This window comes from Lepisosteus platostomus, chromosome 13, assembly GCF_059453375.1.
Source record: "Lepisosteus platostomus isolate fLepPlt1 chromosome 13, fLepPlt1.hap1, whole genome shotgun sequence".
Classification (NCBI taxonomy): domain Eukaryota; kingdom Metazoa; phylum Chordata; class Actinopteri; order Semionotiformes; family Lepisosteidae; genus Lepisosteus; species Lepisosteus platostomus.
Genome location: NC_142623.1, coordinates 13,721,954 through 13,736,918, shown reverse-complemented (window position 1 = coordinate 13,736,918; position 14,965 = coordinate 13,721,954). Strand labels below are relative to the sequence as shown.

The following is a 14,965-nucleotide window of genomic DNA, read 5'->3' as shown; positions in this document are numbered from 1 at the left end:
CAGGCGCCGTCCTTCGGATGAGATGTAAAACCGAGGTCCTGACTCTCTGTGGTCATTAAAAATCCCAGGGTGTTTCTCAAAAAGAGTAGGGGTGTAACCCCAGTGTCCTGGCCAAATCTCCCATTGGCCCTTACCAGTCATGGCCACCTTATAACCCCCATCTCTGAACTGGCTTCATCACTCTCCTCCTCCCCACTGAGAGCTGGTCTATGGTGAGGGCACTGGCGCACTATGGCTGCCGTCGCATCATCCAGGTGGGGCTGCACATTGGTGGTGGTGGAGGGGAGTCCCCATTACCTGTAAATCCCTTTGAGTGGAGTGTCCAGAAAAGCGCTATATAAGCGTAAGCAATTATTACTATTAAGTATTAGATAGGACAGTGCGTCGTGCGATTCACGTGCCGCCTGGGCGCGTGGGAGAGAAAAGGGTGACCCCGTGTGGCGGATCTCAGGTACTGGACCTCCGTGGCGATTCCGCACTGAAAAAGTCAGTCCGAGGGGACGATCCTGTTCAACTTTCCCTGAAATGATCACGACGACAGCGAAAGAAGGCGATGAAGTGAAACGCGTGGAAATAAAATCTCCTGATGGTTTTAACAACTCAGGAGCACGAATACTCGGTGGAACGTCTGCAGTTAATAAATCAGCCCCGAAGACAGGAGCGGGACGGGACGGCGAGGTCTGCCGCCGGACGAGGCTACGTGTCTGCGGTGCTAATTTGGTCCTGCTCTGTTTCAGCATCGCGTCGCTATGACAACCGCTCTGGGGGCCCCCAATCACGCGTGCTTTCCCCTTTCCCAGGGTCGCGCGCAGGCCCCCCACAGGAACCTCCAGTGGAAGAGCAGCGGCTCGCGCGGGCGGAGACAGCTCCCGACTTCGGAGAAAACTTTGCGAGGAATCGCCGCGAGAAATTTCAAAGGTACGTTTCTTTTACACGCAAAAACTCTTTCATTAACAATGTAGTAAATTATGGGCGGCGCTGTGGCGCAGTGGTTAGCGCTGCTGCCTTGTAGTGCTGGGGCCCTGGGTCTGTGCTGAACCTGGAGTGCTGTCTGTGTGGAGTCTGTATGGTCTCTCTTGTTTGCAAAAACAAAGACATGCTGGTGGGTTATGTTGCTTGCCAGGACTTTGAATTGGAAGAAGCTGTTAGAAAATGGATGGATGTAGTATATAGTCCTGTATATACTATATAGTATGTGGTACAGTCCTGTTAAATTAGGGGCTACAATTATTCCACAATAGAACAGTCCTGTTACAACAGGGGCTATAGTCCCAGTGCAGTAGAACAGTCCTGTTACAATAGGGGCTACAGTCCCGGTGCAGTAGAACTGTCCTGTTACAATAGGGGCTACAGTCCCAGTGCAGTAGAACAGTCCTGTTACAATAGGGGCTACAGTCCCAGTGCAGTAGAACAGTCCTGTTACAATAGGGGCTACAGTCCCGGTGCAGTAGAACTGTCCTGTTACAATAGGGGCTACAGTCCCAGTGCAGTAGGACAGTCCTGTTACAATAGGGGCTACAGTCCCAGTGCAGTAGGACAGTCCTGTTACAATAGGGGCTACAGTCCCAGTGCAGTAGAACAGTCCTGTTACAATAGGGGCTACAGTCCCGGTGCAGTAGAACTGTCCTGTTACAATAGGGGCTACAGTCCCAGTGCAGTAGGACAGTCCTGTTACAATAGGAGCTACAGTCCCAGTGCAGTAGGACAGTCCTGTTACAATAGGGGCTACAGTCCCAGTGCAGTAGAACAGTCCCGTTACAATAGGGGCTACAGTCCCAGTGCAGTAGAACAGTCCTGTTACAATAGGGGCTACAGTCCCAGTGCAGGAGAACAGTCCTGTTACAATAGGGGCTACAGTCCCAGTGCAGTAGGACAGTCCCGTTACAATAGGAGCTACAGTCCCAGTGCAGTAGGACAGTCCTGTTACAATAGGAGCTACAGTCCCAGTGCAGTAGAACAGTCCTGTTACAATAGGAGCTACAGTCCCAGTGCAGTAGGACAGTCCTGTTACAATAGGAGCTACAGTCCCAGTGCAGTAGGACAGTCCTGTTACAATAGGGGCTACAGTCCCAGTGCAGTAGGACAGTCCCGTTACAATAGGAGCTACAGTCCCAGTGCAGTAGGACAGTCCTGTTACAATAGGAGCTACAGTCCCAGTGCAGTAGAACAGTCCTGTTACAATAGGAGCTACAGTCCCAGTGCAGTAGAAGAGTCCTGTTACAATAGGAGCTACAGTCCCAGTGCAGTAGAACAGTCCTGTTACAATAGGGGCAGCAGTGACTAATCAGAGCCCTCCTCTCCCTCTCTCTGCCGCAGACGATGTTCACTCTGACAGAGCTGGCCTCCCTCAGCGAGAGGCAGAGCAGCTACAAGATCCTGAAGCCCTGGTGGGACGTCTTCATGGAGTACCTGGTCCTGCTGATGCTCATGGTGTCCGTGCTGGCGGGCACCCTGCTGCTGTCCCGCGACCAGGTGGTGTGTCTGCCCTCCGACCCCCCCTCCCAGGCTCCGGGCAACGGGTCCCAGCCCAGTCAGGAGCCCCCCCGCGCTCGCCAGGAGCCCTCCAATTCCAACTCCCATCCCCAGACCTCCCCTGCAGTACCCCACCCTACCCCCAGGGGGCGCCGCACCCACCTCGACTACCAGCAGTACGTGTACATCAGCCAGGTGTGCTACCACCACGCCCTGCCCTGGTACTCCCGCTTCTTCCCCTACGTGGCTCTGCTGCACTCCCTGGCTCTGCTGGCCAGCGGCAGCTTCTGGTTCAAGTACCCCAAGACCTCGGCCAGGATCGAGCACTTCATCGCCGTGCTGGGGAAGTGCTTCGAGTCCCCCTGGACGTCCCGCGCGCTGTCGCACACGGCCTGGCAGGACTCCACCCAGACCAGGGCCGAGGGGACGCGGCTCCGGCTCAACTCCCTCGCGGGACGGCCCAGCCTGGACTCCGGGACCGACAGCCCCCTGCTGGGCCGGGAGGGGAGCGCGCCCGCCGCAGCCCCCGTCCCTCCCCCGTCCCCGTCCCCGTCCCTGCACCCCCAGCCCCTGTCCTCGTCCTCCCTCTCTCTCTCCTCCACGGCCTCCCTCTGCTCCTTCTCCTCCTCCTGCTCCCCCCGGCTGTCCCTCGCGCCCCCCCCCGCCGACGCCACGCCCTCCGCCGGCCCCCCGCCCAGCCTGGAGCGCAGCGATGGGGAGACGGCCCGCGCGCTGTTCGAGAGGGTGCGCAGGTTCCGGGCGCACAGCGAGGAGGGTGACCTGGTGTACAAGGTCAGTGTCTTCTCCCTGCTCTGCTCATTCTGCTCTACAGTGCTACACTGTGCTAGAGTGTACGACATTGTACTGCATTGTGTTAAATTGCACTACAGTGCATCATATTGAATTGCACTGTGCTATATTGTACTGTGCAATAGCATACTATGTGGTATGGTGCTGTTCTAAATTGCACTGTGCTATAGTGTACTATTTTGTATTCCATTTTGTTAAACTGCACCACACTACAGTGTACTAAATTGCACTGTGCAATAGTGCTCAATATTGAATTGCACTGTGTTATAGTGCACCATATTGTATTGTGCTGTACTAAATTTCACTGTGCTACAGTGTATTATATTGGATTGCAGTGCGCTAAATTGCACCGTGCTAAACTGCACAGTGCTATAGCATACCATATTGTATTGCCCTGTGTTAAATTGCTCCGTGTGGCACTGCATTATTGTGTACTATATTGTGTTACACTGTGTTGTAGTGTACTACATTGTGACGCACGGTGCTGTAGTGCACTATTTAATGCTGACCTGACTGCACATGGTATTACTACTTGCTGAGCTCTGTACTGTGGTGCTGTGTCTCCCGAGGTGTATGTGGCTCAGACGGTGTTCAAGGTTGTGAAGTTTGTGCTGATCGTGAGCTACACCTCTCCCCTGCTGGGCTCCATCTCCTTCACTCACGAGTGTCGGCCGCAGATCCACGCGCTGACGGGCTACAGCGCCTTCCGCTGCACGCACGACCTGGCCAGCGTCCTGCGCAAGCTGCTGCTGTCCTACCTGGCCCTGGTGTGGCTGTACGGGCTGCTGGGGCTCTACACTCTCTGCTGGATATTCCGCAGGTCTGTCCAAGTGTGTCTCTATGTCTCTGTTAGTCTGTCTGTCTCTCTGTCCACTGTGGGCTCAGTCCAGTGTGGATCAGTCCAGTGTGGGCTCAGTCCAGTCTGGGAATCAGTCCAGTCTGCGGTGCCGCTGTCCCGCTGCAGGTCCCTGCGGGAGTACTCTTTCCAGCGCGTGCGTGAGGAGAGCTCGATCCGCGACGTGCCGGACGTGAGGAACGACTTTGCCTTCCTGCTGCACCTGGCTGACCAGTACGACCCGCTGCCCGGCCAGCGGCTGGCCGTCTTCCTGTCGCCCGGCAGCGAGACGCGGCTGCTGGAGGAGAGCCTGGAGCAGCAGTGGGGCGCGGAGAGGCTGCGGGGCCTGGTGTCCCGGGACCACCGCGGCCGCACCCAGCTGCACCTGTGTGGCCTGCCCCGCCTGCCACCCGCCCTCTTCTCCCTGGGCCAGCTGGAGGTGCTGAAGCTGGAGCTGATCCCTGAGGCCAGGCTGACCGCACAGGTGTCCCGCATGACCGCACTCCGGTACGGGACTGAGAGTGAGTGTGAGTGAGTGTGTGTGTGTGAGTGAGTGTGAGTGTGAGTGAGTGTGAGTGAGTGTGAGTGAGTGAGTGAGAGAGTGTGTGAGTGTGAGTGAGTGTGAGTGAGTGTGAGAGTGTGTGAGAGTGTGTGTCCTGTGAGCTGGAGGTGCTGAAGCTGGAGCTGATCCCTGAGGCCAGGCTGACCGCACAGGTGTCCCGCATGACCGCACTCCGGTACGGGACTGAGAGAGTGTGAGAGTGTGTGAGTGTGAGTGAGTGTGAGTGTGAGTGAGTGTGAGAGTGTGTGAGAGTGTGTGTCCTGTGAGCTGGAGGTGCTGAAGCTGGAGCTGATCCCCGAGGCCAGGCTGACCGCACAGGTGTCCCGCATGACCGCACTCCGGTATGGGACTGAGAGAGTGAGTGTGTGAGTGTGAGTGAGTGTGAGAGTGTGTGTCCTGTGAGCTGGAGGAGCTGAAGCTGGAGCTGATCCCCGAGGCCAGGCTGACCGCACAGGTGTCCCGCATGACCGCACTCCGGTACGGGACTGAGAGAGTGAGTGTGAGTGAGTGTGAGTGAGTGTGAGTGAGTGTGAGTGTGAGTGAGTGTGAGTGAGTGTGAGAGTGTGTGAGAGTGTGTGTCCTGTGAGCTGGAGGTGCTGAAGCTGGAGCTGATCCCCGAGGCCAGGCTGACCGCACAGGTGTCCCGCATGACCGCACTCCGGTACGGGACTGAGAGAGTGAGTGTGAGTGAGTGAGTGTGTGTGAGTGAGTGTGAGTGTGAGTGAGTGTGATTGTGTGTGAGTGTGATTGTGTGTCAGTGAGTGTGAGAGTGTGTGTGAGTATGCATGTGTGCGTGTGAGTGTGTGAGTCAGTGAGAGTGTGAGTGAGTATGAGTGAGTGTGATTGTGTGTGAGTGTGATTGTGTGTCAGTGAGAGTGTGAAAGAGTGTGTGAGTGTGTGATAACCAGGATAACTGCTGGTGTTCCGCTCTCTCCCCCCAGAGAGCTGCACCTGTACCACTGCCCCGCCCGGCTGGAGCCGGAGTCGCTGCGCGTCCTGCGGGACCGCCTGGAGTCGCTGCACCTGCGCGTGGCCGAGGCGGCGGAGATCCCGGGCTGGGCCTACGCCCTGCGCGGCCTGCGCGAGCTGCACCTGGCGGGCGGGCTGGCCGGCGGGCTGGGCTGCCTGCGCGAGCTGCGCCAGCTGCGCATGCTGTCGCTGCGGGGCGGCCTGCGCCGGGTGCCGGGGGAGCTGGGCGAGCTGGCGGGCAGCCTGGCCCGGCTGGAGGTCCACAACGAGGGCACGCGGCTGCTGGCGCTGGGCGGCCTGCGCAGGCTGGGTAGCGGGCTGGCGGAGCTGGCGCTGCGGCGCTGCGAGCTGGAGCACGTGCCCGCCGCCGTGCTCTCGCTGACCGGCCTGCACAGCCTGGACCTGTCCGGCAACGCCCTCCGCGGCCTGGACGAGCTGCTGGGCCTGGCGCAGCTGCGCCGCCTGACCGCGCTGAGGCTCGCCCGCAACCGCATCCCGGCGCTGCCGCCCGCCGTGGGCCTGCTGCGCGGCCTGGAGCTGCTGGACCTGTCCCACAACCGGCTGCAGGCGCTGCCCCCCGCCCTCTTCACCCTGCGCCGGCTGCGCTGCCTGCAGCTGGCCGGCAACCTGCTGGGGGCCCTGCCCGCAGAGGTGGGCGGGCTGCCGCTGCTCTCCGAGCTGGACCTGGGCGGGAACAGGCTGGAGTCGCTGCCCCCGGAGCTGTTCTCCGGCTGCCTGCGCCTGCGCCGCCTCTGCGCCGCCCGCAACCCCCTCGCCGCCCTGCCGCCCGGCCTGCGCCACCTGGCCCGGCTGGCGCACCTGGACCTGCGCGGGAACAGCCTGGACGCGCTGCCGGCCGAGCTGGGCCGCTGCGCCAGCCTGAGGCGGGCGGGGCTGCTGGTGGAGGACTGGCTGTTCGACACGCTGCCCCCCGGCGTCCGCGACGCCCTCCAGAGGCCGGAGAGCGCCCCCAGCGGCACGCCAGACGCTCCGCCCGCCACCGTCCTCGTCCCCGAGCTCAGCCCCTCCTGGGCGCTGGAGTCGCAGATATAGGTCCGGATCCGGCCCGGGTCTTCTCTTCCGCCTGCAGGAAGGTCAAAGGTGAAAGGTCATGTGAAGCCCGCAGCGGACTGGCGCAGGTGCGGAGTGTAAACCGTGTTCACCCCCTCCCTCCGCGGGACTGGGAACTGGGCCGGTGTCCCCAGTACACATCGGGCTCCACGGCCTCCAGGTCGTGTTGCCATTTGGGCGCGGCTGCGGAGAGCATCGTGTGTAACTTGAAGGGGCACTGCCAGGTGGACACCCCAGGGAAAGCCCACCCTGAGTCTCTCCAGAGTCCGTCCGCAGCACCGGAATCAGCAGCTCCGGGCTAATCCCGATCAGAGTGAGAATGAAATCCCAGTGCTGGAAACAGCGGGAGTGACTCCGCCCTGATCGGCCTGCCCACCGCAGTCTGGAGACACCGGGACTAGCTCAGTCGTGGTCACTTGAACTTCACTGACAATCCTCAGGCGTGTGTCAGAGCTGTGTGCAGTGTAGCGCCCCCCGGCTGTGAGGGACAGGAGGCGCTTTCCTAATAAACCTCTTCAGCTCACACCTGCTTTTTCATCGGCTTTGTCATCTGGGGAGTCCTGGGTGCGGGATCTGGGTAATGGAGCTCCCAGCAGCCAGCAGGAATAGGGGTGTTTTAAGGGAAAATACATTTCATTTCTGACCAAGAGCACGAGATTGGAGCACAGCACTGGAGATCAGAAGATGTAATCTTCTCCGAATCATCTCTCAGACACTTCACCACAGCAAAATCAAGACACATAAACAATGAATTAGGACTAGGTTATAACCTGTAGCCCACTGTGGGCATCTTATACACACACTCTCACAAATACACTAATGCATACTCACACACACTAATGCACACATCAACACACTTATGCACACACACACATTCTTATAAACACACTAATGCACACTCACACTCATTAATACACACACTCTTATAAACACACTAATGCACACTCACACACAGTCAAACACATGCACACACTCTTATAAACACACTAATGCACACTCATACACTCATAAACACACTAATGCACACACATCAACACACTAATGCACATTTACACACACTCAAACAGACTAATGCACACGCGCGCTCACACACATATTCTCCCTCTCAGGTCAGCATGTGCTCTGGGAAAAACCCATACACAGGTGAAACACTCAAGCACACACCCTGTGATTATCGGGGACGGGCAGACATTACTCCTGTGCCCTCAGCACTGCCCCCCAGCTCTCAGTTTGCGTTCCTGAGGCCTGTGCCCCCTGTACCAAACAGCCTGGCACATCCAGACATGTCCCTGTGGGGCTGGGAGACAGAGCGACTAGCGAGGAGCTGGGGGCAGGGTGCCAGGCCGCGAGAATGTGGGTGCTCCTGCAGACAAGCCCCAAACATCCAGACTCCCTGGCAGGAGTCCGCTCTCACCTCAGGAATGCAGGTAAACACCCAGTCAAGATGGGGCAGCATCTCCACCCCGTATGTTCTACAGCATGTCAGAGCTAGGAGTTCATCACAGACAGTAAATATGCCCCAGGAGTGCATCACAGACAGTAAATATGCCCCAGGAGTGCATCATAGACAGTAAATACACCCCAGGAGTGCATCACAGACAGCAAATATACCCCAGGAGTGCATTACAGACAGTAAATACACCCCAGGAGTGCATCACAGACAGCAAATATACCCCAGGAGTGCATCATAGACAGCAAATATACCCCAGGAGTGCATCATAGACAGCAGATATGCCCCAGGAGTGCATTACAGACAGGAAATATACCCCAGGAGTGCATCATAGACAGCAAATATACCCCAGGAGTGCATCATAGACAGCAGATATGCCCCAGGAGTGCATTACAGACAGGAAATATACCCCAGGAGTGCATCATAGACAGTAAATACACCCCAGGAGTGCATCATAGACAGTAAATATACCCCAGGAGTGCATTACAGACAGGAAATATACCCCAGGAGTGCATTACAGACAGGAAATATACCCCAGGAGTGCATCATAGACAGTAAATACACCCCAGGAGTGAATCACAGACAGTAAATATACCCCAGGAGTGCATCAAAGACAGGAAATACACCCCAGGAGTGCATCATAGACAGTAAATACACCCCAGGAGTGCATCATAGACAGTAAATATACCCCAGGAGTGTGTGCAGTATATTAGGTTTATATACACCAGGTGTGCAGTGTGTGCAGTATATTAGGTTTATATACACCAGGTGTGCAGTGTGTGCTGTATATTAGGTTTATATAAACCAGGTGTGCAGTGTGTGCCGTATATTAGATTTCTATAAACCAGGTGTGCAGTTTTTAACAAGGGAGAAAGCACTGGAGGATTGTCTCACAGACAGAGCAAATAGGGAATAGGGAAACAGGGAATCTGAAATCCCAACAGCCGGCGTGTGTTTGCAGGTCTATGTGTGTGTAAGTGCAACGGTATGTCTAGAAGGGGGAGTGTGCGAAAATGTGTTTGTGAAGATGTGTGTGTGTGGAGGGGTGTGTACCCCTGGTTTAAAGGCAGTCAGAGGAGGAGAGAAGCCCAGCAGAGACAGACATACAGTACACCCAGAGAGCTGAACTCAGGTAAGACTGTTTACTCACACCTGTGCCTTTACACAAGACCAGATGGCAGCACAGGAGAAAGTGATTCGTCCGGATTCTGTCTGTCTGGGGTGGACATGGAGCTCTTGATCCTGACTGGTGTGATGGGAGACTGTGAGGGGAGATCAGAGTCATTGCAGTAATGGTATGAGTAGTAACAGCTGTAGCACTTTACTGTAGACAGACGCATTCACTCTTGGACGATTTTGCTCACAGATTCACTGCTGCAGGTTGGTTTAGTGTCGGTTATCTCACTGCTATGTGCTCTGTGCTTCATGCCTTGAACTCTGAGCTCTGTGCTTCATGGCGCATGCTCCAAGATGTGTGTCCCATGCTGTGTACTCTGTGCTTCAAGCCTAGTGCTCTGTCTTGTCGTGTCTCGTCCTGTATTCGGCTTCTGTACTCCAGGTGTGCAGTGTAATAGTTTTATATACAGGTGCCTCACACCCTGTGCTCTGAGCTGTGTGTTATCCTGTGTATCCTCTCTGCTTCTTGCACTGTGCACTGAGTTTTGTCCTCTGAGCTCTGTCTAGCTCTGAGCACTGTCTTGGCCCGTGTGAGTCCTGTGGGATCCAAGCTATATCTTGTCCTGTGGGATCCAAGCTCCGTCTTGTCCTGTGGGATCCAAGCTATATCTTGTCCTGTGGGATCCAAGCTCCGTCTTGTCCTGTGGGATCCAAGCTCCGTCGTCCTGTGGGATCCAAGCTCCGTCTTGTCCTGTGGGATCCAAGCTATATCTTGTCCTGTGGGATCCAAGCTCCGTCTTGTCCTGTGGGATCCAAGCTCCTCTGAGCTCTGTGTGCGTGCCTTGTGTTCTGCATGGAGAGTGCAGCTCTTAGGGAAAACAGGCAGCCACTGGACTGCAGGACATTTCAGTCTGGAAGCTGCCAAACAGAACACAAGTAACGCACACTTTCATGACCTCTCGCCATGACGAGAACTAGCACCATGAACAGGGCAGTGATGTTCCCAGGAAGCCACAGTCCTCAGGCTGCTCGTCTCCCTGACCGCCTGCTGTTGTCGTGCAGGTGGTGCTCCAGAGTGATCTCGCCATGCGTGTGGTCGTTGTGCTGCTGTGTGTCCTGGGCACTGCGCTGTCAGCCTCGGTGAGTGTCTCTGTGTAGAACACGTGGGCAGACGCAGGACTGTTCACCCGAGAGGAAGCACTGAGAGACGACACATAAGTGTTTTTCATCGCCTCCTCCCTGCTCCCTTATCTTTCAGATCTTTCAGAAGAACGGTCAGCTGAGGCTGAGAAAGGTAACACTGCCCCCTTGTGGTTAAAAAGGTCCTAGCACATGCCTCTCCAGTGTAGCAGAGATACTGAAGACCTGGAACAAGTTAATTAATAATAATAATAATAATAATAATAATAATAATAATAATAATAATAATAATAATAATAATTGCTTACACTTATAAAGCGCTTTTCTGGACACTCCACTCAAAGAGCTTTACAGGTAATGGGGACTCCCCTCCACCACCACCAATGTGCAGCCCCACCTGGATGATGTGACAGCAGCCATAGTGCACCAGTACACTCACCACACACCAGCTATCAGTGGGGAGGAGAGCAGAGTGATGAAGCCAGTTCAGACATGGGGGTTATTAGGAGGCCATGATTGGTAAGGGCCAATGGGAAATTTGGCCAAGACGCCAAATTTGTGATCAGTTGCAAGTGATTTGGTCAATTAAACACTTTAGAAGTTATTTAACAGAAATAGTCAGAAATCAAGGACCAGAGTTCCTGTAATAGGGTACATACCTATTATTTGAGCAATTAATAAATTTATCTACCCAAAGATTAGAAACAGACAATTAAGGGCAACACATGAAAAAGACTGGGATCCTAGAGCCACAGGAGCGCGCGAGTGCTCAGAATCAGCCTGAAGGGGCCGCTGTGCCCAGTGAGGCCCTGCTGTGAGGGACAGATCCAGACACAAAGAGGCTTTGTGATGGACTAGAATAGAGAGCTGTGAGCCTGGCGGGGTGTTGGTTACTGGCTCTGCTGGGAGGGACAGGGAACACGGGGAGGGCACAGCATGCCTCTGCAGACCCCTACAAGACACCAGCCATGCCCACTGACAATTCCAGCAAAAACGAGCCTAGCGCTGGGGTGGGCACTGAGGCTGACCTTTCTCTCTCTCTGCTGTCTCCTGCTGTTGTGTGGCCAACAGGTCCGGACCCCCCCTGGGCAGCAGGGCTCCCCCACAGAGTCCCCGCTGCCTGGTCCCGGGGGCACCTCGAAATCCCCCACTCCAGCTCCCCCTCCTCTCTTCCCCAGCCCCACGGCACCACAGAACCCATTCATCCAGAATGAGCCTGGCCCCAATGCACCCCAATTCCCTTTCCCTGGGCCCGATGCACCCCAATTCCCCTTCCCTGGCCCCGATGCACCCCAATTCCCTTTCCCTGGCCCCGATGCACCCCAATTCCCCTTTCCAGGTCCCAGTGCACCCCAGTTTCCTTTCCCTGGTCCTTGTGCACCCCAATTCCCCTTCCTTGGCCCTGGAGGACCCCACTTCCCCTTCCCAGGTCCTGGTGCACCCCACTTCCCCTTCCCTGGCCCCATCCCAAGACTGGACACCCCACCAAGAGACCCCTCCCTCCATAACGGGCACCCCCCTCGGCCTCCCTGCACCCCACCCTTCTATAGGCCGTACTACTTCAATGCAGCACTGCCACACCCCCAGTACCTCCCTTACCCCTCCTTCATGGGCCCCCCGCACCCCATCTTCTCAGCCTACCCCCCCTTCCCCCCAAGGCCCTTCTTCCCCGGGCACGCCCGGGCTGGGGTGGCATTGCCCCTCAACATGCCCCCGCTGCCCTCTGTGCCCAGGAGCAGGGTGAGGGCGGGCGCTGCCTCCGTCAGCCCCCCTCCCTCGCGGGGCTTTGCCCAGCCGGCGCAGGGGGTGCGGGGTCTGTACCCAGGGGGGGCAGGAGAAATGCGGAGCGGGGCAGGTGCTGGGAGATCGACTCTGCTGCCCCAGAGCCTGGTGAGCAACGAGAAGGGGCACAACGGGGACTCCGCACAGACTGTCTAGGTGAGAGGGCCCAGCTGGGGTGGGGCGGGGCAGGGCGGTGGGGTGGGGCCGGGTGGTGGGGTAGGGGCGGGGCAGGACAGGGTGGTGGGGTGGGGTGGGGCGGTGCAGGACAGGGCGGTGGGGTGGGGCCGGGTGTTGGGGTAGGGTGGGGCGGGGCAGGACAGGGCAGTGGGGTGGGGTAGGGTGGAGCGGGGCAGGACAGGGCGGTGGGGTGGGGTAGGGTGGGGCGGGGCAGGACAGGGCGGGGCAGGACAGGGCGGTGGGGTGGGGTAGGGTGGAGCGAGGCAGGACAGGGCGGTGGGGTGGGGTAGGGTGGAGCGGGGCAGGACAGGGCGGTGGGGTGGGGTAGGGTGGAGCGGGGCAGGACAGGGCGGTGGGGTGGGGCCGGGTGGTGGGGTAGGGTGGGGCGGGGCAGGACAGGGCGGGGCAGGACAGGGCGGTGGGGTGGGGTAGGGTGGGGCGGGGCAGGGCAGGGCGGTGGGGTGGGGCCAGGTGGTGGGGTAGGGTGGGGCGGGGCAGGACAGGGCGGTGGGGTGGGGCCGGGTGGTGGGGTAGGGTGGGGCGGGGCAGGACAGGGCGGTGGGGTGGGGCCGGGTGGTGGGGTAGGGTGGGGTGGGGCGGGACAGGGCGGTGGGGTGGGGCCGGGTGGTGGGGCGGGGCAGGGCGGGGCAGGACAGGGCGGTGGGGTGGGGCCGGGTGGTGGGGTAGGGTGGGGCGGGGCAGGACAGGGCGGGGCAGGACAGGGCGGTGGGGTGGGGCCGGGTGGTGGGGTAGGGTGGGGCGGGGCAGGACAGGGCGGTGGGGTGGGGCCGGGCGGTGGGGTAGGGTGGGGCGGGGCAGGACAGGGTGGTGGGGCGGGACAGGGCGGTGGGGTGGGGCCGGGTGGTGGGGCGGGGCAGGGCGGGGCAGGACAGGGCGGTGGGGTGGGGCCGGGTGGTGGGGCGGGGCAGGGCGGGGCAGGGCAGGGCGGTGGGGTGGGGCCGGGTGGTGGGGCGGGGCAGGGCGGGGCAGGGCAGGGCGGTGGGGTGGGGCCGGGTGGTGGGGCGGGGCAGGGCGGGGCAGGGCAGGGCGGTGGGGTGGGGCCGGGTGGTGGGGCGGGGCAGGGCGGGGCAGGACAGGGCGGTGGGGTGGGGCCAGGTGGTGGGGCAGTGTGATCAGTAGCAGCAGCAGTCTCACAAGTTCTGCTGATAGTGTTAGCAGTGCCCGTGTCTAACACTGTTGTGTCTCCTTTCACAGCTACTGACCAGCAAACAACAAGCACACTGTCATGCACACTCACACCCGCACTCACTCTCACACAGGTGCACACCTACACCCACTCTCACCCAGGAGCACACCCCCTCTTACTCTCACCCAGGAGCACACCCACACTCACTCTCACCCAGGTGCACACCTACACTCACACAGGTGCACACCTACACCCACTCTCACCCAGGTGCACACCCACTCTCACTCTCACCCAGGAGCACACCCACACTCACACAGGTGCACACCCACACTCACTCTCACCCAGGAGCACACCCACACTCACACAGGTGCACACCCACACTCACTCTCACCCAGGAGCACACCCACACTCACACAGGTGCACACCTACACCCACACTCACACAGGTGCACACCCACTCTCACTCTCACCCAGGGGCACACCTACACCCACACTCACACAGGTGCACACTCACACTCTTCTCCCTGCCCCGCTCACTTCCTCACTCCTCCTCAGCTATACCTGTGTACCTCTCCTCCTGACATGGGCACCAGCACCTGGGCCCGGGCTGGGCTGGGCCGGGTCAGCACTGGGATGGGAGAGTTGCTGTTGTAAGTGGTGCAGGTGGACCAGTAGGTGGCGCTCTACCTTCTGGACTCTGCCCTCTGGACAGGAATTTCCACATCAGTATTGTGGAAACTGTGCATTGTGAATGACTGTGGAACTGCTGTCCTTCTATGTAACAGATCCTGTAACTGATGAGACATTAAATCAATTAAATCAAAGTACTGCCTACTTGGTCATTTGGTCCTACTTGGCCAGCAGCCATATCATTCTGCAGCTCACAACTGGCAGCCCACTGAAGCTCAGCAGGTGTGAGCCTGGTCAGTACCTGGATGGGAGACCTCCTGGGAAAAACTAAGGTTGCTGCTGGAAGAGGTGTTAGTGGGGCCAGCAGGGGGCGCTCACCCTGAGGTCCATGTGGGTCCTAATGCCCCAGTATAGTGACGGGGACACTATACTGTAAACAGGCGCCGTCCTTCGGATGAGACGTAAAACCGAGGTCCTGACTCTCTGTGGTCATTAAAAATCCCAGGGTGTTTCTCGAAAAGAGTAGGGGTGTAACCCCAGTGTCCTGGTCAAATTTCCCATTGGCTCTTACCAATCATGGCCTCCTAATAATCCCCATCTATGAATTGGCTACATTACTCTGCTCTCCTCCCCACTGATAGCTGATGTGTGGTGAGTGTACTGGAGCACTATGGCTGCCGTCGCATCATCCAGGTGGGGCTGCACATTGGTGGTGGTGGAGGGGAGTCCCCATTATCTGTAAAGCGCTTTGAGTGGAGTGTCCAGAAAAGCACTATATAAGTGTAAGCAATTATTATTATTATAT

General features: G+C 58.1%; 2 protein-coding genes across 6 annotated transcripts; both read left to right on the top strand.

The window, feature by feature from the left end:
• The first annotated feature begins 452 nt into the window (after nt 1-452).
• Nucleotides 453-7,242, top strand: LOC148649983 (volume-regulated anion channel subunit LRRC8D). Of its 2 annotated transcripts, none has more exons than XM_088603269.1 (6): nt 453-918; nt 2,317-3,264; nt 3,852-4,102; nt 4,247-4,556; nt 5,273-5,340; nt 5,621-7,242. In XM_088603269.1, the coding sequence occupies exons 2-6, from the start codon at nt 2,320-2,322 to the stop codon at nt 6,699-6,701; spliced, it is 2,655 nt and encodes an 884-aa protein (XP_088459395.1). In that variant the 5' UTR covers nt 453-918; nt 2,317-2,319; the 3' UTR covers nt 6,702-7,242. The 2 variants fall into 2 exon arrangements, with proteins under 2 accessions (XP_088459395.1, XP_088459396.1); XM_088603270.1 differs by lacking the exon at nt 5,273-5,340 and adding an exon at nt 4,953-5,020.
• A 1,913-nt stretch (nt 7,243-9,155) lies between these two features.
• Nucleotides 9,156-14,354, top strand: LOC148649982 (uncharacterized). 4 transcript variants are annotated; one of them, XR_015925990.1, is made up of 6 exons: nt 9,156-9,301; nt 10,348-10,425; nt 10,544-10,579; nt 11,497-12,363; nt 13,600-13,898; nt 14,005-14,354. XR_015925990.1 is itself a non-coding variant. In XM_088603267.1 (6 exons), exons 2-4 carry the CDS (start codon nt 10,372-10,374, stop codon nt 12,361-12,363), a joined length of 957 nt encoding a protein of 318 aa, XP_088459393.1. In that variant the 5' UTR covers nt 9,156-9,301; nt 10,348-10,371; the 3' UTR covers nt 13,600-13,638; nt 13,673-14,354. The 4 variants fall into 4 exon arrangements, 2 of the variants coding, with proteins under 2 accessions (XP_088459393.1, XP_088459392.1); XR_015925989.1 differs by having other exon boundaries at nt 13,600-13,976; nt 14,033-14,354; XM_088603267.1 differs by having other exon boundaries at nt 13,600-13,638; nt 13,673-14,354.
• Nucleotides 14,355-14,965: the final 611 nt, after the last annotated feature.